Source organism: Manis javanica, chromosome 3 (assembly GCF_040802235.1).
Source record: "Manis javanica isolate MJ-LG chromosome 3, MJ_LKY, whole genome shotgun sequence".
Classification (NCBI taxonomy): Eukaryota; Metazoa; Chordata; class Mammalia; order Pholidota; family Manidae; genus Manis; species Manis javanica.
In genome coordinates this window covers 60,130,233-60,156,587 of record NC_133158.1, presented here as the reverse complement: position 1 = coordinate 60,156,587, position 26,355 = coordinate 60,130,233, and the positions used below count along the sequence as shown (strand labels likewise).

The 26,355-nt window shown below is 37.8% G+C and overlaps 1 protein-coding gene across 11 annotated transcripts in view; it reads left to right on the top strand.

Annotated features, from left to right (window-relative positions):
* The window catches only part of STXBP5L (syntaxin binding protein 5L), a 415,289-nt gene that overhangs the window by 201,287 nt on the left and 187,647 nt on the right, over positions 1 to 26,355 (top strand). For all 11 annotated transcript variants that reach the window (XM_073231573.1, XM_037013174.2, XM_073231576.1 and 8 more), the window contains exon 10: positions 24,546 to 24,624. In XM_073231573.1, the coding sequence (XP_073087674.1) occupies positions 24,546 to 24,624 (79 nt within the window). The remainder of the gene's footprint in view (positions 1 to 24,545; positions 24,625 to 26,355) is intronic.

The window sequence follows — 26,355 nt, the reverse complement described above, 5'->3', positions numbered from 1 at the left end:
TTATTGATAGATACATACTTATTGCCATTGCAGGCTTTGGATTCATGGTTACCAAAGGTTCAGGGGAAGCTTCTTTACTATCTAACAATCTAACTTAACTCCTTATAATGCTATTATAAATTCAATCTGAAGATTCTACTTTTTCTCCCTTCTTTTTCTTCCTCCTCCTCTCTTTATATGTTAGGTGTTATATTCTATACTCTATGTGTATCCCTTGACTGGCTTTGTGGTTAGCTGTTTTAATTTTGCATTTGGTCAGTATTGGTCTACTTCTTTACTGTGACTTTATTTTCTCTGGTGACAGCTATTTAGACTTAGGAGTGCTTCCATCTTGAGCAATCCCTTTAAAATACACTGTAGAAATGGTTTGTGGGAGGTAAATTCCCTCAACTTTTGCTTATCTATAAATTGTTTAATCCCTTCAAATTTAAATGATAATCTTGCTGAGTGGAGTATTCTTGGTATTGTTGGATGCCCTTCTGCTTCATTACATTAAATATATCATGCCACTCCCTTCTGACCTGTAAGATTTCTGCTGAGAAGTCTGATGATAGCCTGTTGGGTTTTCCTTTGTATGTGATCTTATTCCTCTTTCTGGCTGCTTTTAATATTCTGTCCTTGCCCGTGATCTTTGCCATTTTAATTATTATATGTCTCAGTGTTTTCTTCCTTGGATCCCTTGTGTTCCGAGATATGTGGACTTCCATGGCCTGAGAGACTATTTCCTTCCCCAGATGGGGGAAATTTTCAGCAATTATTTCTTCAAAGACACTTTCTATCTCTTTTTCTCTCTTCTTCTTCTTCTGGTACCCCTGTAATGCGGGTATTGTTCCTTTTGAATTGGTCACACAGTTCTCTTAATATTCTTTCATTCCTAGAGATCCTGTTTTCTTTCTCTGCCTAGGCTTCTTTGTATTCCTGTTCTCTAATTTCTATTCCATTTACCATCTTCTCTACCTCATCTAATCTACTTTTAAATTCCTCCATTGAATGTTTCATTTCAGCAACTGTATTTTTCAAGGTGTCTATCTCCCTCCTGAATTCATCCCTTACCTCTTGCATATTTTCTGTAGCTCCATTAGCATGCTTATGAGTTTCATTTTGAATTCTTTTTCAGGAAGATTGGTTATTTAAATTTCACTGAGCCCTATTTCTGGTGTTTGAGGGATTTTGGATTGATCAAGGTTCTTCTGCCTTTTCATAATCCTGTTGGCTAATGAAAAATATTAGGTTTGTGTAGGTGGCACCCTCTAGTGCCCAGAAGCTCTGCTCTTCTGAGCTGCCCAGCATCTGGAGTGATTGTAGTGGTCACTGGCATGCAGTGCCTGTGCCTACCCTAAAGAGCGAGCTCTTTCCTGCTTTCTGGCAATAGAGCCAGCCTCCACGATCAGGTCCATTGAGCCACACTCAGGGAGCAGCCTCTGCGTTAAGGCCCCAAGCTGCTGTAGGTGGAGCTACCCTCCTGCTGACATGGAATGATGGCAGGTTCCACAGGCAAACAGAGCTGCTGCCTACCAGGAGGACAGTGCCCTTTCCTGCTTCCCAGCCACAATGCCTGCCTTCCCTGTCAGGGCCAGTTAGCTGTGTGCAAGGAGCAGCCTCTGCTTTAAGCTGCTGTACTTGCTGTAGGTGGGCCTGTCCTACAGCTGGCTTGGCACAATGGCATGAACTGCAAGTTTGCCTGTAGGTGCTGGAAGGGAGGAGGGAGTGGCAGGCTGCTTATCGCAGTGGGGGGCCTTGGGGCTGCTTTGCCAGCCAGGGGGATGGAGCGCGTGAAGCTTCTGAAAGTTCCCAACCTGCCAGGCTGAGTGTATCAGGACGATTTTATCCACCTGTTCCTTCTCCTGAGGAGCAAGCTGTGTGCAACCCTTGACCGATTAGCAGCCCTCTCACTGTTAGGAAGTCTTTCAAAGTGCCCACCTTTCTTTTATCCCAGAGCAGCCAATTGTGAAAACATTTTCTCTACAAGTAGCTGTAATCTGTCTATGACTTTGCTTTTTAACCCCTCTGATCTCCAGAGCACCATGCAATGTGGGTTTGTGCTCCCAGAGTAGATTTCTAACCCTGGGTATTTAGCGGTCCTGGACTTCTACTCCCTCCCCACTCTGTTTCTCTTCCTCCAGCTGGTAAGCAGGGGTGGGGGGATTCCAGGTTGTAGCTTTGTTACTTGACCCTTTTCCATGAGGTAGATTTTCTGCTCTCTTTTCCCAGATGTAGACTTGCTGGTGCAATCTTATTTCTTGTCATCTTTTATGAATATTTGTATTTGCTGTGTTTTCATATTATATGTGGTTTGGGGAGGAGATTTCTGCCTCACTTCTCATGCTGCCATCTTTTTTTGCTCCACCTGTGTCTCTTATAGTATATAGATCAGACTAAATTCCTGCTGCCTCACCATAACATAGTTAAACAATTGTCATATCTATCTACATTCTTCAGGTTCATTTTGTACCCTTTTGTTTCAGCTATTTTGATTTCCTAAAATAAAAATTTTCTCTAAGTAACACTTTCACTATATCCCTTAAATTTTAAAGTTAATTTTGTTAATAATATGTAATTTTCATTAATATTCAGCTAAGGTATTTTCTAATTCCTATTATACTTCTCCTTTGACCTGTGAATTATTTAGACATGTGTTTTGCAATTTCTAAGTTTTGTATTACAGATTTCTAGTTATAGTCAGAGAATGTGGCATGATAGTAGATCTATCAAGTTCACTGAGATTTGCTTATGGTCAGAAATTCATAACTAATTGCATAAAATTTCAAGTGTGCCTGAGCAGAATGTGCATTTCTGAGCTCTTACACAGAGGGACAACTTTAAATTGTGTTTTTTACTGTGTACTGTTTAAATATTTGCTAATTTTTTTCATTGCTCCATTTCAAAAAATATATTTTAACAGTTTTATTGAGATATAATTGATGTATTTTAGAGCATATATAAAATATAGTTTGATAAATTTTGATATGCATATACATTTGTGAAATCATCACTTCAGTAAAGATAGTGAACATATCCTTCACTCCCAAAAGTTTCCTCAGGACTTCTTGTCTATTGATGTGAGTTGTGTGTTAAAATCTCCTTAAATGAATGCATTGCAGTATATTCATTTTACGTATGTATGTATGCCTGTATTGGGTACATAGATATTTATAATGGTAATATTCTCTTGTCGGATTGACCCCTTTATCATTAATGTAATTTCTTTCTTTGTCTCTTTTTACTTTCTTTGTTTTGAAATCTATTTTCTCTGATACAAATCCTGCTATTCCTGCTTTTTTCTCCCTATTATTTGTTTGCATGAAATATCTTTTTCTATTCCTTCACTTTAAATCTGTGTATGTCTTAGGTCTGAAAAGAATCTCCTGTATATTTATAGCATATAAATGGGTCTTTTTAAAATTTATTCTGCCACTCTATGTCTTTTGATTGGTGCATTCAGTACATTTACATTTAAGATGATTATTGATTGATATATAGTTATTGCAATTTTATTATATTCTGGTTGTTTTTATATCTACTCTCTGTTCCTTTTTTCCTCTCTTATACTCTTCTCTTGTAATTCTTTAGTGTTGTGATTGGATTTTCCTTCCTTCCTCCCTCCCTCCCTTCTTTCCTTTCTGCATCTTTCTTTTTGTGTGCATCTATTTGAAACACAATCTAAAGGTACTTTTTTCTTCTTCTTCTTACTCCGTCACACTTTATGTATTAGATGTCATAATCTGCACTTTTTGTGAATACCTTGACTGATATTGTGTATAGTTGATTTTTCTTCTTTTGTTTTAATTTAATTTCATACTTGTTTGGTAATTACTTGTTCTATTACCTTTACTGTGGGTTTATTTTCACTGGTGATAGCTGTTTAGCCTTAGGAACATTGTCATCTATAGCAGTTCCTTTAACATATCCTGTGGGCTGGCTTAGTTGTGGTGAAATCTTTCAACTTTTGTGTATCTGAAAATTGTTTAATCCCTCCTTCAAATTTAAATGATACTCTTGCCACTTAGAGGATTCTTGGTTGGAGGTCCTTCTGTGTCATTACATTAAATAAATCATACTACAATACATCCTTCTGGCCTATAAGGTTTGTGCTGAGAAGTCTGCTGATAGCCTGAGAGAAATTCCTTTATATATAATCTTTTTTCTCTCTCTAGCTGCTTTCAATACTCTCCCCTTATCCTTGATCTTTGCAATTTTAATTATTATATGTCTAGAGTACAGTTGTCTGGGGGTTCCTTTTGTTAGGGGCTCTCTGAGCTTTCATGACCTTAGTGCCTATTTCCTTCCCCATATTGGGGAAGTTTTCAACAATTATTTCCTCAAAGAGATTTTCTATCCCTTTGTCTCCTTCTTCTCCTTCTGGTACCCCTATTATACAAGTATTGTTCCATTTGGATTGGTCACTCAGCTCTTTTATTATTCTTTCATTCCTAGAGATCCTCTTTTCTCTCTGCTTCTGCTGTCATATCTTTCCTGATCCCTAAATTCCATATCATTTATAGCTTCTTCAACCTGTGATAATCTGCTATTAAATCCCTCCATTGCATGTTTCATACAAAATACTGTATTCTTCAGCTCTGAGTGGCTTATTTGAAAGTCTTCTGTATTTTTTCTGAAGTCCTCCCTGGGATCTTGAATATTTTTCTATAGATCTGTGAGAATTTTTATGACTTTTACTTTGAAATCTTTATCAAGAACATTAGTGATTTGTTTCATTCAGTCCTCTTTCTGGTATTTTATCTTGTAGTTTTGTTTAGAACATACTCCTCTGCCTCCACACTTCTTCAGGGTTTATGTTTCTTCCTATGAAATAATAGCTTCATGATGTAGATGCCCTTTAGTGCCCAGAAGCCCAGGACTCTTTACTTTACAGTGCAAGAGTCCAAGCTATTGGTGTAAAGTGCACAGCACTGCCTTTCTATCTGGCTTGTAGTGGTCTAATTCTAGGAAGGCAATTTGCTTTGGGCACACATTTGTGATCATCACAGAAGTCTGCTGGAGTTGCTGTGGACAGGGATGTCCTTTATCTAGCCTGAAGCAATGTTGGGGGCTGCAGGGTTGATGGCATGGGTGGGCCTATGTGTTGTACTGTCTAGGACTTTCACGCAGGACCTGGCACCCACAGGGAGGAAGGGATGGCTTGGCACTGGCTCCTGCAGGCACCTCTGGGGTTGGGCTGAAATGGAGCTTATAAAGCTGGGAGGGTCCCTCTCTGCCTACCCTGCAGCAAAGTCTGACACTACAGCTGGGCCAAGTGGGTTGTCTGCCGGCTGTCAACAGGCTGCAGTGTGCAGGGAGGAGTCTTGGGGCAGCCATTGCTACCAAGGGGGATGGAGTGTCTGGGGCTCCTAAGAGTTCCTTATCTGGGGCCAAGAGCTGGCTGGAGAGGTATCATCCACCTGCCTTTCCTCCTGATAAAAGAGCTCCATCCAACACTCACCCCTCAAGTACCCCTCCCACACTGGGAAGTCTTTCAAACTCCCATTTTGCTTTTGTCTCAGGGGAATGGTGCATACCTGTTCTCCACAAGAGGCTGAAATCTCAGCCTCCCCAAGTGTTCTGCTTGTCTTTGTTGTCCAGCCTTACTAATCACCAGAACACCATGTATGTGGGATTGTGCTCCTGGAGCAGATCTCCAGAACCAGGTCTTCCTCAGTTCTGGGCACTTATCCCCTCCCTGCTCCATTCATCTTTCTCCCACATCTGGACTGGGGTAGGGGGAGATCCCACTCCATCAGCTTTGCAACTTTACCCTTTTCTGTGAGGTTTTCTCTTCTTCCCCATATATAGGTAGTCTGTTCTGCAGTCTTCAGGTCTTTTTCAGGTTTAGTTGTATTTGCTGTATTTTCATGTTTTATGTGTTTTGGGGAGGAGGTTTCTGCCTTGCCTTCCAACTCTGGCATCTTTTTCTCAGCCTCCTCCCCTGATTTTTACTGTTTTATATTTTTTGATTCTGAGAGATGTTAAGTTAAAAATCTCCATTATGATGGATTTTTCCTTGTACTTCTGTTCATTTCTGCTTTATATATTTTAAATATTGAATATAACAAGGTGGTTGATAGTGTTAATAAGATCAATGATTTTACTGATATTTGATTAGTGCTATCAATTTCTGAGAGTGTATTAAAATCTCCTAATGAATATAGAATTGTCTATTTTTCACTTTAATTGTATCCTCTTTTTGTTTCATGTATTTTGATACATTATTATTAGCCTTCCATTATGTCTCATATAATTGAGTCTTGCTTTTTTGTTCAGTTTTATGTCATAGAGTTGGACTATTTAGTCCATTATTACTAAATGTAATACTTATGAGATGGATTTAGGTATACCAGTTTATGTTTTCTGTTAGTCCTATATTTTGTCTTTCCTTTTCTGTCCTCTTTTTGCTTCTTGCATTACTTGAAACTCTTTTTAGAATTCCATTTTCATTTTTATGTAGGCATTTTTCACATAATTTTTAAATCAGTTGCTCTAGGGATTACAATATACTTCCTTAACTTTTCATAGTCTATTAGAGTTAACAGTGTAACACATCACATAAAATATGGAAATTTTACAACTGCATCTATGTATTTATCTTCACTGCATTTTATGAAATAGTTATATATTATGTTTAAATAACTTGTTATAATTTTTGCTTTAAGAGATCTTAACTATTTTTTTAAATTTGAAGGAAAACATACTTTTGTATTTTCTCTTTTCTCTTATTTATGATTTTTGATGTCTCTAATTTGTTCCCAAAGATACAAGAACATAATTTAGCAGTTCCTTGGATGGGAAATGAAATCACTTAGCTTTTATTTATCTGAAAATTCCTTTTTTTATTCATTATAAAATGAAATCTGTACGGAATGTAGATCTCTGTGTTGACTCTGTGTGTGTGTGTTGTTTTTAAGGTACTGAACACATTAAAATATTTTTCCACTGCCTTCTGCTTTTTGAAGCTTTGTTCCTCTTTATATAATGTGTAATTTTTCTCTGGTTGCTTTCAAATTTATTTTGTATCTTTTATTTTCAGTGATTTAACTATGATATGTCTAAGATTGTTTTCTTCAAGTTTATTCAGTTTAGGGTTCTACTGAGTTATTAAGCTTCTTAAGTTTAGAGATTTATATTTTGCACAACATTTGTGAAAACATCAGCCTTTTTTTCCTTTAAATATGTTTTTCTGTTCCATTGTCTCTCTATATTCTCTCTTTCTGGGACTCTAGTTACCTGTCTGGTAGAATTTTTGGTATTCTGATGTCTCTGAGCCTCTTTTTTTTTCTGTTAATCATTTTTACACTGAATCCCAAGTTCAGTAATTCCTATTGATGTATCATCAGTTTAACTAACCTTTTCCTCTGTAAACTTCATAAAGCTATTGAGCCCATAAGTTATCTTTTATTTCAGTAACTTTTTTCCATTTGGTACTTTTTTATATCTATTCTCTGCTGAGATTTCATCTTTTTATTCATAATGAGAATTTTCCTTTTCTTCCCTTTATTGAACAATGGTGGGACAAAAGGCAGGGTGGCCACAGCCAATAAGGTTAGTGTAATACCTATTTCATTTGAGATGAACACTCTAATGACATTGACATTTTTAAGCTGATTTTCATTAATGCTACAGACACTGATTTTCTTTAACAGTAAATTGTAATGGTTTCAAATATATATTCTTCAATACAATGCCCTCAGCTGAAAACAGACACATGCATGTGCACGCACACACACACACATCTACATACATGATCTTAAATAAAATCCCATCAAATGCTTAATAGTGACATTGTTGTTCAGAAGCAGGACAGAAGTGTCAACAATTGTGATGGTTATTTAACATTTTGGTGAAAATTACTATTCAATGTAATTTGACTTGAAAAAGAAATGATATATTTAAAAGTTTAGAAAGAGTTGAAAATTATAATTACCTTTATACATCCTATTTTTTTCATCAATCAATTTTTTTGGTATCATTAATCTACAAAGACATGAGGAACATTATGTTTACTAGACCACCCCCAACACCAAGTTTCCCCCACATATCCTGTGATAGTAACTGTCCATCAGTGAAGTAAGATGTTATAGAATCTCCACTTCTCTTCTCTGTGTTGTACAGCCCTCCCTGTGACCCCACCCCACATTATACATGCTAATTATAATGCCCCCTTTCTTTTTATCCCCCTCCTGCTACCTCCCTTCCCACCCATTCTCCCCAGTCTGTTTCCTTTTGGTAACTGTTAATCCATTCTTGGGTCCTGTGAATCTACTGCTGTTTTGCTCCTTCAGGTTTCTCTTTGTTCTTATACTCCACAGATGAGTGAAATCATTTGATACTTGTCTTTCTCTGGCTGGCTTATTTCACTGAGCATAATACCCTCTACCTCCATCCACGTTGTTATAAATGATAGGCTTTGTTTACTTCTTATGGCTGAATGATATTCCATTATGTATATGTACCACATCTTCTTTATCCATTCATCTACTGATGGACACAGGTTGCTTCCATTTCTTTGCTATTGTAAATAGTGCTGCGATAAACAGCGGTGCATATATCTTTTTCAAACTGGGATGCTGCATCCATTTTTTTTCTGTTATTAACTCCCATTAAGCAGTGAATTTTTTAATTTTGGTATCATTAATCTACAATTACATGAAAGACATTATGTTTACTATGCTCCCCCCTTCACCAAGTCCCACCACAAACCCCTTCAGTCACTGTCCATCAGCGTAGTAAGATGCTGTAAAATCACTACTTCTCTGTGCTGCACAGCCCTCCCCATGCCCTGCACACTATACATACTAATAGTAATGCCCCCTTTCTTTTGCCCCACCCTTATCTCTCCCTTCCCACCCAGACACTCCAGTCCCTTTCCCTTTGGTAACTATTAGTCCATTTTTGGGTTCTGTGATTCTGCTGCTGTTTTGTTCCTTCAGTTTTCCTTTGTTCTTATACTCCACATATGAGTGAAATCATTTGGTACTTGTCTTTCTCCACCTGGCTTATTTCACTGAGCATAATACCCTCTAGCTCCGTCCATGTTGTTGCAAATGGTAGGATCTGTTTGTTTCTTATGGCTGAGTAATATTCCATTGTGTATATGTACCACATCTTCTTTATCCATTCATCTACTGATGGACACTTAGGTTGCTTCCATATCTTGGCTATTGTAAATAGAGCTGCAATAAACATAGGGGTGCATCTGTCTTTTTCAAACTTGAGTGCTGCGTTCTTCGTGTAAATTCCTAGAAGTGGAATTCCTAGTTCAAATGGTATTTCTATTTTGAGCATTTTGAGGAACCTCCATACTGCTTTCCACAATGGTTGAACTAATTTACATCCCTACCAGCAGTGTAGGAGGGTTCCCCTTTCTCCACAACCTCACCAACATTTGTTGTTATTTGTCTTTTGGATAGTAGCCATCCTTACTGGTGTGAGGTGATATCTTGTGGTTTTAATTTGCATTTCTCTGATGAGAAGCGATGTGGAGCATCTTTTCATGTGTCTGTTGGCCATCTGAATTTCTTCTTTAGAGAACTGTCTATTCAGCTCCTCTGCCCATTTTTTAATTGGATTATTTGCTTTTTGTTTGTTGAGGTGCGTGACCTCTTTATATATTTTGGATGTCAACCCTTTATCGGATCTGTCATTTATGAATATGTTCTCCCATACTGTAGGATACCTTTTTGTTCTATTCATAGTGTCCTTTGCTGTACAGAAGCTTTTCGGCTTGATATAGTCCCATTTGTTCACTTTTGCGTTTGTTTCCCTTGCCTGGGGAGATATGTTCAAGAAGAGGTCACTCATGTTTATGTCTAAGAGAATTTTGCCTATGTTTTTTTCTAAGAGTTTTATGGTTTCATGACTTACATTCAAGTCTTTGATCCATTTGTGTATGGGGTTAGATCCAGTTTCATTCTCTTACATGTAGCTGTCCAGTTTTGCCAGCACCGTCTGTTGAAGAGACTGTCATTTCCCCATTGTATGTCCATGGCTCCTTTACTGAATATTAGTTGACCATATATGTTTGGGTTAATGTTTGGAGTCTCTATTCTGTTCCATTGGTCTGTGGCTTTGTTCTTGTGCCAGTACCAAATTGTCTTGATTACTGTGGCTTTGTAGTAGAGCTTTCGCTATTCGGGGTCTTTGGTGTTTCCATATGAATTTTTGAACTATTTGTTCCAGTTCATTGAAGAATGCCGTTGGTAATTTGATAGAGGTTGCATCAAATTTGTATATTGTTTTGGGCAGGATGGCCATTTTGACAATATTAATTCTTCCTAGCCAGGAGCATGGGATGAGTTTCCATTTGTTAGTGACCTCTTTAATTTCTCTTAAGAGTGTCTTACAGTTTTCAGGGTATAGGTCTTTCACTTCCTTGGTTAGGTTTACTCCTAGGTATTTTATTCTATTTGATGCTATTGTGAATGGAATTGTTTTCCTGATTTCACTTTGTATTAGTTCATTGTTAGTGTATAGGAAAGCCACAAATTTCTGTGGGTTAATTTTGTATCCTGCTATTTTTCTGAATTCTGGTATTAGTTCTAGTAATTTTGGAGTGGAGTCTTTAGGGTTTTTTATGTGCAATATCATGTCATCTGCAAATAGTGACAATTTAACTTCTTCTTAGTAATCTGGATTCCTTGCATTTCTTTGTTTTTTGTCTAATTGCCAGGGCTAGGACCTCCAGTACTATGTTGAATAACAGTGGGGAGAGTGGGCATCCCTGTCTTGTTCCCAATCTCAGAGGAAAGCTTTCAGCTTCTCGCTGCTGAGTATAATGTTGGCTGTGGGTTTATCATATATGGCCTTTATTATGTTGAGGTACTTTCCCTCTATGCCCATTTTGTTGAGAGTTTTTATCATGAGTGGATGTTGAATTTTGTCAAATGCTTTTTCAGCATCTTTGGAGATGATCATGTGGTTTTGGTCCTTCTTTTTGTTTATTTGGTGGGTGATGTTGATGGATTTTCGAATGTTGTACCATCCTTGCATCCCTGGGGTGAATCCCACTTGGTCATGGTGTATTTTTGAATTCTGTTTGCTAATATTTTTTTAGTATTTTTGCATCTACATTCATCAGGGATATTGGTCTGTAGTTTTCTTTTTTGGTGGGGTCTTTGCCTGGTTTTGGTATTAGGGTGATGTTGGCTTCATAGAATGAGTTTGGAAGTATTCCCTCCTCTTCTATTTTTTTGAAAACTTTAAAGAGAATGGGTATTATGTCTTCTCTGTATGTCTGATAAAATTCCGAGGTAAATCCATCTGGCCCGGGGGTTTTGTTCTTGGGTAGTTTTTGATTACCGCTTCAATTTCATTGCTGGTAATTGGTCTGTTTAGATTTTCTGTTTCTTTCTGGGTCAATCTTGGAAGGTTGTATTTTTCTAGGAAGTTGTCCATTTCTCCTAGGTTTTCCAGCTTGTTAGCATATAGGTTTTCATAGTAGTGTCTAATAATTCTTTGTATTTCTTGGGGTTCATAGTGATTTTTCCTTTCTCATTTCTGATTCTGTTAATGTGTGTTCATTCTCCTTTTCTCTTAATAAGTCTGGCTAGAGGCTTATTTATTTTGTTTATTCTCTCAAAGAACCAACTCATGGTTTCATTGATTTTTTCTATTGTTTTATTCTTCTCAATATTATTTATTACTTCTCTAACCTTTATTATGTCCCTCCTCCTGCTAACCTTAGGCCTCATTTGTTCTCCTTTTTCCAATTTCGATAATTGTGACTTTAGACTATTCATTTGGGATTGTTCTTCCTTCTTTAAATATGCCTGGATTGCTATATACTTTCCTCTTAAGACTGCTTTTGTTGTGTCCCACAGTAGTTGGGACTTTGTATTGTTGTTGTCATTTATTTCCGTATATAGCTGGATATCCATTTTAATTTGGTCATTGATTCATTGATTATTTAGGAGCATGTTTTTAAGCCTCCATGTGTTTGTGAGCATTTTTACTTTCTTTGTACAATTTATTTCTAGTTTTGTACCTTTGTGGTCTGAAAAGTTGGTTGGTAGGATTTCAATCTTTTGTTGGAATTTACTGAGGCTCTTTTTGTGGCCTAGTATGTGGTCTATTCTGGAGAATGTTCCATGTGCACTTGAGAAGAATGTGTATCCTGTTGCTTTTGGATGTAGGGTTCTATAGATGTCTATTAGGTCCATCTGTTCTAGCGTGTTGTTCAGTGCCTCTGTGTCCTTACTAGTTTTCTGACTGGTGGATCTGTCCTTTGGAGTGAGTGGTGTGTTGAAGTCTCCCAAAATGAATGCATTGCATTCTATTTCCTCCTTTAATTCTGTTAGTATTTGTTTCACATATGTTGGTGCTCCTGTGTTGGGTTCATACATATTTATAGTGGTTATATCCTCTTGTTGCACTGAGCCCTTTATCATTATGTAATGTCCTTCTTTATCTCTTGTTACTTTCTTTGTTTTCAAGTGTATTTCATCTGATACTAGTATTGCAGCACCTGCTTTTTTCTCCGTATTGTTTGCATGAAATATCTTTTTCCATCCCTTGACTTTTAATCTGTGCATGTCTTTGGGTTTGAGGTGAGTCTCTTGTAAGCAGCATATAGATGGGTCTTGCTTTTTTATCCATTCTATTACTCTGTGTCTTTTGATTGGTGCATTCAGTCCATTTACATATAGGGTAATTATTGAAAGGTATGTACTTATTGCCATTCCAGGCTTTAAGTTTGTGGTTACCAAAGGTTCAAGGTTAGCTTCTTTACTATCTTACTGTCTCACTTAACTCGCTTATTGTGCTGTTATAAACACTGTCTGATGATTCTTTATTTCTCTCCCTTCTTATTCCTCCTCCTCCCTTCTTCATATGTTGGGTGTTTTGTTCTGTGCTCTTTTTAGGTGTGTTCCCATCTAGAGCAGTCCCTCTGAGATACCCTGAAGACGTGCTTTGTGGGAGGTAAATTCCCTCAACTTTTGCTTGTCTGGGAATTGTTTAACCTCTCCCTCATATTTGAATGATAATCGTGCTGGATATAGTATTTTTGGTTCAAGGCCCTTCTGTTTCAGTGCATTAAATATATCATGCCATTCTCTTCTGGCCTGTAAGGTTTCTGTTGAGAAGTCTGATGATAGCCTGATGGGTTTTCCTTTGTAGGTGACCTTTTTTTTCTCTCTGGCTGCCTTTAATACTCTGTCCTTGTCCTTGATCTTTGCCATTTTAATTATTACATGTCTTGGTGTTGTCCTACTTGAGTCCCTTGTGTTGGATGTTCTGTGGGCCTCCATGGTCTGAGAGCCTATTTCGTCCCTCAGTTTGGGGAAGTTTTCAGCAATTATTTCTTCAAAGATACTTTCTATCCCTTTTTCTCTCTTCTTCTTCTTCTGGTACTCCTATGATATGAATATTGTTCCTTTTGGATTGGTCACAGAGTTCTCTTAATATTGTTTCATTCCTGGAGATCCTTTTATCTCTCTCTGCATTAGCTTCTCTGCATTCCTGTTCTCTGTTTTCTAGTCCATTAATGGTCTCTAGCATCTCGTCCATTCTGCTTTGAAGTCTTTCCAGAGATTGTTTTATTTCTGTATTCTTCCTCCTTAGTTCTTGTGTATTTCTCTGCAAGACTTTTGTTTTGAATTCTTTTTCAGGAAGATCAGTTAAATCTCCCTCCCCAGATTCCTTCTCAGGAGAGGATGTCAAAGCTGTCTGGGTTAGCCTGGTCTGAATCAAATTTTTTTGCCTTTTCATGTTGATAGATGCAGTGGTATGCTATTGACTCATCTGTCAGCTGGAAGAGCCAAGACCTTTTCCACTTGCTCCTGGCCTTTCTTTACTGGGACAACAGTGACTCCTAGCCACTTGTGTTGCACAATTGCACGTAGACTGGGTCTGTTTCTTGCCCAGCCTCTATGGAGGAAGCTCCCTTGCTGTGGGCGTGGCCAGCCTCAGCCTTCTGCTCTGCTATGTCGAGACGCTGGAGTGGGAACAGATGGCACGGAGAGGCTGTTTATCACCATGAGGGGTCTCAGAGCTGCTGCCCAGGGGGTTGGTGTGCCCGGAGTTCCCCAGGATCCCCAGCTGCTGGACTAAGTGTCCCTGGATGCTTCCGTTCTGCTGTGGGGTCCCTGTCCCTTTAAGACATTCAAAAAGCTCTTGCTTTTCTTTGTCCCAGGGGTGCCGACTGCGGGGACCCTCTCACAGTTATTACTGTCCTGTTTCCCTGGTATCCAGCACCCCACGCCTGGGTGCAGATGGCTAGGGCTGGCTATTTAGCAGTCCTGGGCTCCCTCTCCCTCCTGGCTCTGACTCCTCTCCTCCTGCGGGGAGCTGGAGTGAGGTGCACTCGGGTCCCACCTGGCCGGGGCTTGTATCTTACCCCCTTTGCCAGGTGCTGGGTTCTCACAGGTGTGGATGTGGTCTGGCTGTTGTCCTGTATCTTCTGGTGTGTCTTTTAGGGATAGTTGTATTTGTTGTATTTTCAAATATATATATGTTTTAGGGAGGAGATTCCCACTGTCCTACTCATGCTGCCATCTTGGCTCCACCCCCTAACACCTCCGGGATGCTGCATTCTTATGGTAAGTTCCTAGGAGTGGAATTCTTGAGTTAAATGGTATTTCTATTCTGAATTTTTTGAGGAACCTCATTACTGCTTTCCACAATGGTTGAACTAATTTACATTCCCACCAGCAGTGTAGGAGGGTTTCCCTTTCTCCACATCCTTGCCAACATTTGTTGTTCTTTGTCTTTTGGATGGTGGTGATCCTTACTGGTGTGAGGTGATATCTCATTGAGGTTTTAATTTGCATTTCTGATGACTAGTGATGTGGAGCATCTTTTCATGTGTCTGTTGGCCATCTAAATTTCTCCTTTGGAGAACTGTCTGTTCAGATCCTCTGACCATTTTTTAATTGGATTATTTGCTTTTTGTTTATTGAGGTACGTGAGCTCTTTATATATTTTGGATGTCAACTGTTTTTCGGATCTGTCATTTATGAATATATTCTCCCATACTGTAGGATGCATTTTAGTTCTATTGGTGGTGACCTTTCCTTTACATCAGCTTTTCAGTTGGATGTAGTTCCACTTGTTCATTTTTGCTTTTGTTTCCCTTGCCCAGGGAGATGTGTTCATGAAGAAGTTGCTCATGTTTATGTCCAAGAGATTTTTGCCTATGTTTTCTTCTAAGAGTTTCATGGGTTCATGACTTATATTCTGATCTTTGATGCATTTCAAGTTTACATTTTGTGTATAGTGTTAGACAGTGATCCAGTTTCATTCTCTTACATGTAGCTGTCCAGTTTTGCCAAAACCAGCTTTTGAAGAGGCTTTTGTTTCCCCATTGTATGTCCATGGCTCCTTTATCATATATTAATTGAGGATATATGTTTGGGTCAATATCTGGACTCTCTCTTCTGTTCCACTGGTCTATGGGTCTGTTCTTGTGCCAGTACCAAATTGTCTTGATTACTGTGGCTCTGTAGTAGAGCTTGAAGTTGGGAAGTGAGATTCTGCCCTGGTTTATTCTTCCTTCTCAGGATTGCTTTGTCTATTCAGGTTTTTTTGGTTCCATATGAATTTTAGAATTATTATGTTCCAGTTCATTGAAGAATGCTGTTGGTATTTTGATAGGCATGCATTGAATCTGCAGATTGCTTTAGGCAGGATGGCCATTTTGACAATATTAATTCTTCCTAGCCAAGAGAATGGGATGAGTTTCCATTTGTTAGTGTCCTCCTTAATTTGCCTTAAGAGTGTCTTGTAGTTTTCAGGGTATAGGCCTTTCACTTCCTTGGTTAGGTTTATTCCTAGGTATTTTATTGTTTTTGATTCATTTGTGAATGGAATTGTTTTCCTGATTTCTCTTTCTATTAGTTCATTGTTAGTGTATATGAAAGCAACAGATTTCTGTGAATTAATTTTGTATCCCGCTACTTTGCTGAATTCCGTTATTAGTTCTATTAGTTTTGGAGTAGAGTTTTTAGGGCTTTTTCTGTACAATATCATGTCATCTGCAAATAGTGACAGTTTGACTTCTTCTTTACGAATCTGGATGCCTTGTATTTCTTTGTTTTGTCTGATTGCCGTTGACAGTACCTCCAGTACCATGTTGAACAACAGTGGAGAGAGTGGGCATCCATGTCTTTTACCCGATCTTAGAGGAAAAACTTTCAGCTTCTCGCTGTTAAGTATGATGTTGGCTGTGAGTTTGTCATATATGGCCTTTATTATGTTGAGGTTCTTGCCCTCTATGCCTATTTTGTTGAAGTTTTTATGATTCATGGATGCTGAATTTTGTCGAATGCTTTTTCAGCATCTGTGTAGATGATTATGTGGTTTTTGTCCTTCTTTTTGATGATGTGTTGGATGATGTTGATGGATTTTCAAATGTTGTACCATCCTTGCATCCCTGAGATGAATCCTACTTGGTCATGGTGTATGATCTTCTTGTATTTTTGAATGCAGTTTGCTAATATTTTGTTGAGTATTTCCACATCTATATTCATCAGGGCTATTGGTCTGTAATTTTCTTTTTTTTGTAGGCTCTTTGCCTGGTTTTGATATTGGAGTGATGAGTTTGGAAGTATTCCCTCCTCTTCTATGTTTTCAAAAATTTAAGGAAAATAGGTATTAATTCTTCTCTGTATGTCTGATAAAATTCAGTGGTGAATCCATCTGGCCTGGGTGTTTTGTTCTTGGGTAGTTTTTTGAAAACCAATTCAATTTCTTTGCTGGTAATTGATCTGTTTAGATTTTGTGTTTCTTCCTTGGTCAGCATTGGAAGTTGTATTTTTCTAGTAAGTTGTCCATTTCCTCTAGGTTTTTCAGCTTGTTAGCATATAGATTTTCATAGTATTCTCTAATGATTTTTTGTATTCCTGTGGAGTGTGTCGTGATTTTTCCTTTCTCATTTCTGATTCTGTTGATGTGTACAGATTCTCTTTTTCTCTTCATAAGTCTGGCTAAGGGTTTATCTATTTTGTTTATTTTCACAAACAACCAGCTCTTGGTTTCATTGATTGTTTACATTGTTGTATTCTCAATTTTATTTATTTCTTCTCTGATCTTTATTATGTCCCTCCTATTATGGCCCTCATTTGTTCTTCTTTTTCCAGTTTCAATAACTGTGACTTTTGACTATTCATTTGGGATTGTTCTTCCTTCTTTAAAAAGGCCTGGATTGCTATAAACTTTCCTCTTAGAACTGCCTTCACTGCGTGCAACAGAAGTTGGAAATTTGTGCTGTTGTTTTCTTTTGTCTCTATATATTGCTTGATCTCTATTTTAATTTGGTCATTGATCCATTGATTATTTAGGAGCATGTTGTTAAGCCTCCATGTGTTTGTGAGCCTTTTTGTTTTCTTTGTACAGTTTATTTCTAGCTTTATGCCTTTGTGGTCTGAGAAGTTGGTTGGTAGAATTTCAATCTGTTTGAATTTACTGAGGCTCTTTTTGTGGCCTAGTATGTGGTCTATTCTGGAGAATGTTTCATGTGCACTTGAGAAGAATGTGTATCCTGCTGCTTTTGGGTGTAGAGTTCTGTAGATGTCTATTAGGTCCATCCATTCTAGTGTTTTGTTCAGTGCATCTGTGTCCTTACTTATTTTCTGTCTGGTGGATCTGTCCTTTGGAGTGAGTTGTGTGTTGAAGTCTCCCAAAATGAATGCATTGCATTCTATTTCCTCCTTTAATTCACATATGTTGGTGCTCCTGTATTGGGTGCATATATATTTATAATGGTTATATCCTCTTGTTGGACAGACCCCTTTATCATTATGCAATATCCTTACTTATCTCTTGTTACTTTATTTGTTTTGAAGTCTATTTTGTCCTATAGTAATACTGCAACACCTGCTTTTTTCTCCCCATTGTTTGTATGAAATATCTTTTTCCATCCCTTGACTTTTAGTCTGTACATGTATTTGGGTTTGAAGTGAGTCTCTTGTAAGCAATATATAGATGGGTCTTGCTTTTTTATCCATTCTATTACTCTGTGTCTTTTGATTTGTGCATTCATTCCATTTACATTTAGGGTGATTATTGAAAGATATGTACTTATTGCCATTGCAGGCTTTAGATTTGTGGTTACCAAAGCTCAATGGGTAGCTTCTTTAATATCTAATCATCTAACTTATTTATCTTATTAAGCTATTATAAACACAGTCTGATAATTCTTTATTTGTCTCCTTTCTTATTCCTCCTCCTCCATTCTTTATATGTTGGGTGTTTTATTCTGTTCTTTTGTGTTTCCTTTGACAGCTTTTCTGAGTAGTTGATTTTATTTTATGCCTTTAGTTAGTATTTGGTTGGTCTGCTTTCTTTGGTGTGATTTTATTTTCTCTGTTGACTTCTATTTAGTCTTAGGCATCCATCTAGTGCAGTCCCTTTAAAATATCCTGTAGAGGTGGTTTGTGGGAGGCAAATTCCCTCAACTTTTGCTTGTCTGGGAATTGTTTAATCCCTCCTTCATATTTGAATGATAATTGTGCTGTATACAGTATTCTTGCTTCAAGACCCTTCTGTTTCATAGCATTAAATATATCATGCCATTCTCTTCTCACCTGTAAGGTTTCTGTTGAGAAGTCTGATGATCACCTGATGGGTTTTCCTTTGTAGGTGAACTTTTTTCTCTCTCTGGCTGCCTCTAATATTCTATCCTGTCTTTGATCTTTGCCATTTTAATTATTATATGTCTTGGTGTTGTCCTCTTTGGCTCCCTTATGTTGGGAGTTCTGTGGGCCTCCATGGTCTGAGACTATTTCCTCCCCCATTTTGGGGTAGTTTTCAGCAATTATTTCTTCAAAGACACTTTCTGTCCCTTTTTCTCTCTCTTCTTCTTCTGGTACTTGTATAATACAAATATTGTTCTGTTTGGATTGGTCACACAGTTCTCTTAATATTCTTTCATTTCTGGAAATCCTTTTATCTCTCTCTGCTTCAGCTTCTCTGTGTTCCTGTTCTCTGATTTCTATTCCATTGCCAGCCTCTTACACCTTATCCAGTGTGTCCTTAAGTCCTTCCAGAGATTGTTTTATTTCTGTATTGTCCCTCCCAACTTGATCCTTTAACTCTTGCATATTTCTCTGCAGGTCCATCAGCATTGTTACAACCTTTATTTTGAATTCCTTTTCAGGAAGATTGGTTAAATCTATCTCCCCTGTTTGTCTCTTGGAGGTTTGTGAGTAATTCTGGACTGGACCAAATTCTTCTGCCTTTTCATGGTGATAGAGTTAGCTGTAGGCAGGTAGCGCATGTGTCAGCTGGGAGAATGAAGTCCTTTCCTGCTTGTTGGTCACCTTGCTCTTCTCTGCTGCCTGTGTTAGTTACCCATACACCTGGAGCAGCCTCTGGATTATCCCCTGAGCTGCTGTGGGCGAGGTCACCATCAGGATAACCCAGAGCCTTCCTGGGAGAATGGCGCCCCTTTGTACCATGCCCCAATATCCTCTGCCTGTGCCAGGCAGCTGCATGCCGTCAGTGGCCTCTGGGTCTGGGCTGGGCAGCTGCACATTGGGAGGAGGTCCTGGCAGGCTCTGGTGGGTGCGGCCGCATTCCTACTGCTCTTCCTTTCTGAGCAGGCATGTCCTCTCTCTGGCTGCTCTGCCACTGCAGGCATGCGCTGCCACTCTCTGGGTGTTCAGCCACCGCAGGCATGCGCGGCCGCTCTCCAGCTTCTTAGCCACTGTGTCAGGGCCACGCTGGCCTGGAGAACAATTGGCAGGCTGCCTATCACTGTGAGGGCCTTCAGGGGTGCATTGCCACCAGGGGGCTGGGGCGCCCAATGGTCTTCAGTATTCCCAGCCTGCTGGGTTGAGTGTGCCAGGATGCTTCCATCCAGCTGTGAGGCCTCTGTCCCTTTAAGAATTTCAAAAAGCACTTGCTTTTCCTTTGACCCAGGGGAGCCAGCTGCAGGGACCCAGTCGTAGATTTTACTTTTCCATTTCTCTAATATCCAGCACCCCATTCAGTGTGTGTTTGTACCCCCGGTGCGGATTACTAGAGTTGGTTATTTAGCAGTCCTGGGCCACTCCAACTCCTTTCCTCCCACTGGGAAGCTGGGGTGGGGGGAACACTTGGGTCCTACCAGGCCATAGCTTGTATCTTATCCCCTTCATTAGATGCCGAGTTCTCACAGATGTAGATGTAGCCTGGCTGGTGTAGTGTATCCACTTGTCTCTCTTTTAGGAATAGTTGTATTTGTATTCATTGTATTTTCAAAAGTATATATGGTTTTTTTGAGGAGATTTCCACTGCCCTACTCCACTGCCCTATTCCTATCATGCCTCCATCTTGGCTCTTCTAGAGGCATGTGCACATTCTATAATTTATCTAATGGTAGCATGTTATCTACATTTTCCTGCCTTTACTCTTCTCTTTTAAATATTCATTGTTCCATACCAGTATACACAGAACTGACTTACTCTTTCTCTCTCTCTGAAGATAAGCCATTATTTGTGTTTCATCATCAAATTATCTCAGTTTGGGATATTTTTTTCTCACTGTGGAAAAATATACATAACCAAAAATTTACCACTTACAGCATTTAAGTGTACAGTTCAGTAGCATTAAGTACACTCATACTGTTGTGAAACCATATCCAAACTTTCAGTTTCCCGCACTGAAACCCCATATTCATTAAGACTACCTCCCTATTCTCTCTAGTCACAAGCTCCTGTTAATCACCATTCAACTTTTTCTTTTTTTATTTCTTTCTATTGAAATACAGTTTATATACAATATTATATTGGTTTCAGATGAATAACTTAGTGATTCATCAAATACATACATTGAAATGCTTACCATAAGTGCAGTTACCATCTGTCACCATACAAAGATATTACAAATAATGAACTATATTCCCTATGGTATACTTTCATCCCTGTGACTAAATTGTTTTATCGTTTGAGGTTTGTACCTCTTTATCCTTCATGTATTTTACCTCCAAAACCCAAGATAACCAGCCATAACTTTCAGGTGTTTATATGCCTATTCCTGTTTTATTTGTTCATTTTTTTGTAAGATTCCACATATGGTATTTATCTTTCAATGACTCATTTCACTTAGGATAAAACCCTCTAAGTGCATTCATATTATCTCAAGGAGCAAGATTTATTTACTTTTTATGGTGAATATTGCATTATTTATATGCATCACAGATTCTTTTTTTAAATTATTATATCACTGATATACAGTCCTATGAAGTTTCACATGAGCAACATTGTGCTTACTACATTCACCCATATTATCAAATCCCCCTCCACACACACTCCATTGCATTCATGGTTCACCAGCATATTAAGATGCTATAGAGTCATTACTTGTCTTCCCTGTGCTGTTCTGCCTTCCCCATGACCCACCTACATTATGTGTAATAATTATAATGGCCCTTAGTCCCATTCTCCCTCCCTCCCCACCCACCCTTGCTTACCTCTTCCCTTTGATAACCACTAGTACCTTCTTGGAGTCTGTGAGTCTGCTGCTGTTTTGTTCCTTCAGTTTTGCTTTTTTATACTCCACAAATGAGTGAAATCATTTGGTACTTGTCTTTTTACTGTTGGCTTATTTCACTGAGCATAATACCCTCTAGCTCCATCCATGTTGTTGCAAATGGCAGGATTTGTTTTCTTCCTATGGCTGAATAGTATTCCATTGTGTGTATGTACCATTATCTTCTTTATCCATTCATCTGCTGATGGACTCTTAGGTTGCTCTTAGGCTATTGTAAATACTGCTGTGATAAGTAGGAGTACATATGTCTTTTTGAATCTGTGATCTTATTTCCTTTCTTAGGGTAAGTTTCTAAGAGTGGAATTCCTGGGTCAAATGGTATTTCTATTTTTAGTTTCTTGAGGAACCACCATACTGCTTTCCACAATGGTTGAACTAATTTACATTCCCACCAACAGTGTAGAAGGGTTCCTCTTTCTCCACATCATTCCCAACATTTGTTATTGCTTATCGTTTGGATGTTAGCCGTCCTAACTGGTGTGAGGGGATATCTCATTGTGGTTCTAATTTGCATTTCCCTGATAATTAGCAATGTAGAGCATCTTTTCATGTGCCTGTTGGTCATCCAAATTTCTTCTTTGGAGAAGTGTCCGGATCCTCTGCCCATTTGCTTTTTAGGTGTTGAGGCATGTGTGCTCTTTATGTATTTTGGATGTTAACCCCTTATCAGATATGTTGTTTACAAATATATTCTCCCATACTGTAGGATGGCTCTGTTCTACTGATGGTGTCCTTTGCTGTACAGAAGGTTTTTAGTTTGATGTTGTCCCATTTGTTCATTTTTGCTTTTGTATCCCTTGCCCATGGAGATGTGTTCAGGAAAAAGTTGCTCATGTTTATATTCAAGAGATTTTTTGCCTATGTTTTCTTCAAAGAGTTTTATGGTTTCATGAGTTACATTCAGGTCTTTGATCCATTTGTAGTTTACTTTTGTATATGGAATTAGACAATAATCCAGTTTCATTCTCTAGCATGTAGCTGTCCAGTTTTGCCAACAACAGTTGTTGAAGAGGTTGTCACTTCCTTATTGTATACCCATGGATCCTTTATTGTATATTAATTGGCCATATATGTGTGGGTTTATATCTGGGCTCTCTATTCTGTTCCATCAATATATGGGTCTGTTTTTATGCCAGTAACAAATTTTCTTGATTACTGTGGCTTTCTGTAGATCTTGAAGTCAGGGAGCATAATCCCCCAGCTTTATTCTTCCTTGTCAGGATTGCTTTGGTATTCAGGGTCTTCTGTTGTTCCAGATGAATTTTTGAATTGTGTGTTCTAGTTTGTTGAAGATAGCTGTTGGTTTTTTAATAGGATTGCATTGAATCTGTAGATTGTTTTAGGCAGGATGGCCATTTTGACCATATGAATTCATATCTATGACCATATGAATTCTTATCTATGGATCTATTTCCATTTATTTGTATCTTCTTAATTTCTCATTTCAGTGCCTTAGCTTTCAGAGTATAGGTCTTTCACCTCCTTGGTTGGTTTATTCCTAGGTATTTTTTTTCTTTTGGATGCAATTGTAAATGAAATTGTTTTCCTGATTTCTCTTTTTACTAGTTCATTGTTAGTATATATATAGGAATGGAACAGATTGCCATATATTGATTTTGTAGCTTGCAACTTTGAAGAATCCAGTTATTAGTTGTAATGGCTTTTTGGTGGAATCTTTAGGGTTTTCTATATATAATATCATGTCATCTGCAAATAATGAGCTTACTTCTTTCTTATGAATTTTGATGCCTTTTATCTTTGTGTTGTCTTATTGCCATGGCTAGGACCTCCAGTACTATATTGAATAAAAGTGGTAAGACATCCTTGTCTTGTTCCTGACTTTGGAATAAAAACTTTAAGCTTTTTGCCTTTGAGTATTATATTAGCTGTAGGTTTGTCATATACGATCTTTGTTATGTTGAGGTACCTTCCCTCTATACACATTTTTTTAGAGTTTTTATCATGAATGGATGTTGAATTTTGCTCAATGCTTTTTCAGCATCTATGGAGATGATCATAGGATTTTTATCCTTTCTTTTGTTAATGTGGTGAATCACACTGAATGATTTACAAATATTGTACTATGTTTGCATCACTGGAATCAGACCCACTTGGTCATGATGGATGATCATTTTGATGTATTATTTAATTCACTTTGCTAATATTTTGTTGAGGATTTTTGCATTTGTGTTCCATCAGGAATGTTGGTCTATGGTTTCCTTTTTTTATAGTGCTTCTGTCTGATTTGGGTATTAGAGTGATGCTGGGAAATCCTCCCTCTGCCTGCCTGGCATCAAAGTCTCCCTCCATCTTCAGGCAACAAAATATGACCTCTCCTGGGCTTACTTTGCTGGGCTGGTAGGTGGGTATACTGGGAAACATGCTGTGGGGCTGAGCTGCCTGTGATAGGGTTGGTGTGTTTGGGGCTGCCTCCTTCAAGCACTAACCATCTGAGCTGAGGGTTGGCTTTGGGAAGCATCGTGTACATGCCCTTTCTCTGCCAGGGAGAGCTCCCTCTGATCCCTGGCCCTCAGGCACACTTCTATTTGCTGGTAAATTTTTCAAACTGCCACCTCTTTGTTGGGTCCCAGTGGGCCAACTAGAGCATACCTCTCCACCATCTCAGCCTCCTAGAGTGCTCCTGCTCTCCTTTGTCCTGCCCTGCCTGTCACCAAAACCCAGTGCAATGTGGATTAGTGTTCCGAGAGCAGATCTCCAGGGTCAGGTGTGCAGGATTCCTGCTTGTTTATCCCCTTTCTGATCTGTCTTCTCCCTCTCCCTTGTGGGCTGCAATGGAAGAATGGCATAGATCCCAATCAATCCATCCATAGGGGGTATGCCACTTTACCCTTCTCTGTGTGGGTCTTCTCTTCTTCACCAGGTGTAGATGGTTCTGCAGTCTTCAGGTCATTTTCAGGGTTAGTTGTATTTGCTATAGTTGCTTCCTTGGTGTGTACATGGAAGAAGGTTTCCCCTTTCCCTTCTTTCCCCGACTTATGGTCCTAATTACATTTTTTAAAATATTCCTTTAGTCTTGGGTGAGTAGAATTCAAATTACATTTAATAAAATACTTTTTTTTCTCTAGGAAAAAGTCAAAGGGAAGGAAGAAAATCTGAATCTTGTAAACCAATTCTTAAAGTAGAATACAAGACCTGTAGAAACAGGTATGCGTTTTTATTTGGATATTATGGAAAAATATGTAAGAAACAGACACAGCAGATAACCTTAATGTTTATGTGTTGTTTAAAGTTTTAAATAATTATAACTATATTAACTGGTTGAATCCTCTCCATTGATAATGTAGATTTCTTATTATTTATAGGCATATCCATGTTATTATGAATATTACAAACAGAAACTTAATTTTTGGAAATTCTGTGAATATTCAGATGGGTATTAATACATTAAATTTAATAATGTAGAACTTATTAATTTATTAAAGTTATTAACTTATTAAACAAGTAGCAATAATTCAGCATTGTTAAGCAAAAGCTGCCTATTACTGTTATAGATGAAAGAATTAATACACCAGGTCTCTGTACTTTAGGGTCCTTACATTCTGAAGTTGTAAATATTACAGTTCATTGGAGAGATAAATGCTTATGTATATTGGTGTAATAAAATACTAAATTTTAAAATACAGAAAACTAAACAAAAATAGGATTTAATGAAAATTTGTGTTGTGTATATGGCAGCCAAATCCTTTACATCAACAATGTTCTTTTTACTTACCAATAATTACTGGTGGGGATTTTCTCATCCAGAATTACATAATTATGAATATTACCTAAATCTTAATTTTTACTTCAAATTAGATAATTCTACTTTATATTACTTAAATACTCACACCAGAATGTTTTCCTGGCATCATAGGTACATTTAATGTTCGCTCATGCCTGCACTTTTAAATGTTTAATAGTATAAAATTATGGTCAGTTTTAACCAGTTTTTATATATATAAATTATCACATATGTGATACATATTTGTATATATGTTTTACATAAACACATATATGGTAGTTTATATGCATACAAACTAGATAGAGCATAACTAGTAAAAATAACCACAGTTTTGTACTGTTATAACCTAAATAATTTAAAAATTGAATTAATAATTTAATTATTATGAGTGGAAACATTTTATATATATTCTTTTCTTTTTTAAAACTGTATTTAGAATTTAAACTTTGCTTGAGTTTTCAGGTTCAATATTATTTGCATGAGTTGTAATACAGTGTAGCACTTCAGGGACTATTGAGGTGCAACTATTCCTAGCAGCCTGTAGAAGTTTATTTTCTTTCACTTCCATATTTGTTTTTACAAGATTTTCTTGCTCCTTCAGTTTTGGGCTACCAGTACTTTTTACCATTTCTACTGTGCTTATCCACTATTATCCAATCTTCTGTTTTCTTTAGACTAAGAAATTTGAAACCCAAATTTGTGAATTTGTAGTAGATTCCTGGAAGGATGAGAGGTTTTTCTATGATAAAAGTACATGATCTGTAGACTTTATGACATCTTTTTTATTTCTTCAGAGGCTTTTAAAAAATGTATTTCTATGAGGTGCTCAACAATATTCAGTTTAATTCAATTAATACAATATTTGTTATTACTACATACTGGACACTGTACACCTTGGTATACCAAAATGAAAAAAGAATACAGCCTGATTTTGAATATGTTATGGTCTCTTAGCAGAAGTAAGGCCATGTACTAGTGGTTTCCTTACAACTTTTGTAGAAATATCATATGAGAGCACAACAGAAGGATGCATAACACAGACTAGAGGAAATGGGGAGGAAAACAGTGAAGAAAGGGATCAGTGAAATTCTTTCCAAAGAATTCCCTTCCTCCTCCCTAAAAAACAAATAACATGAAAATACAGCAAATACAAC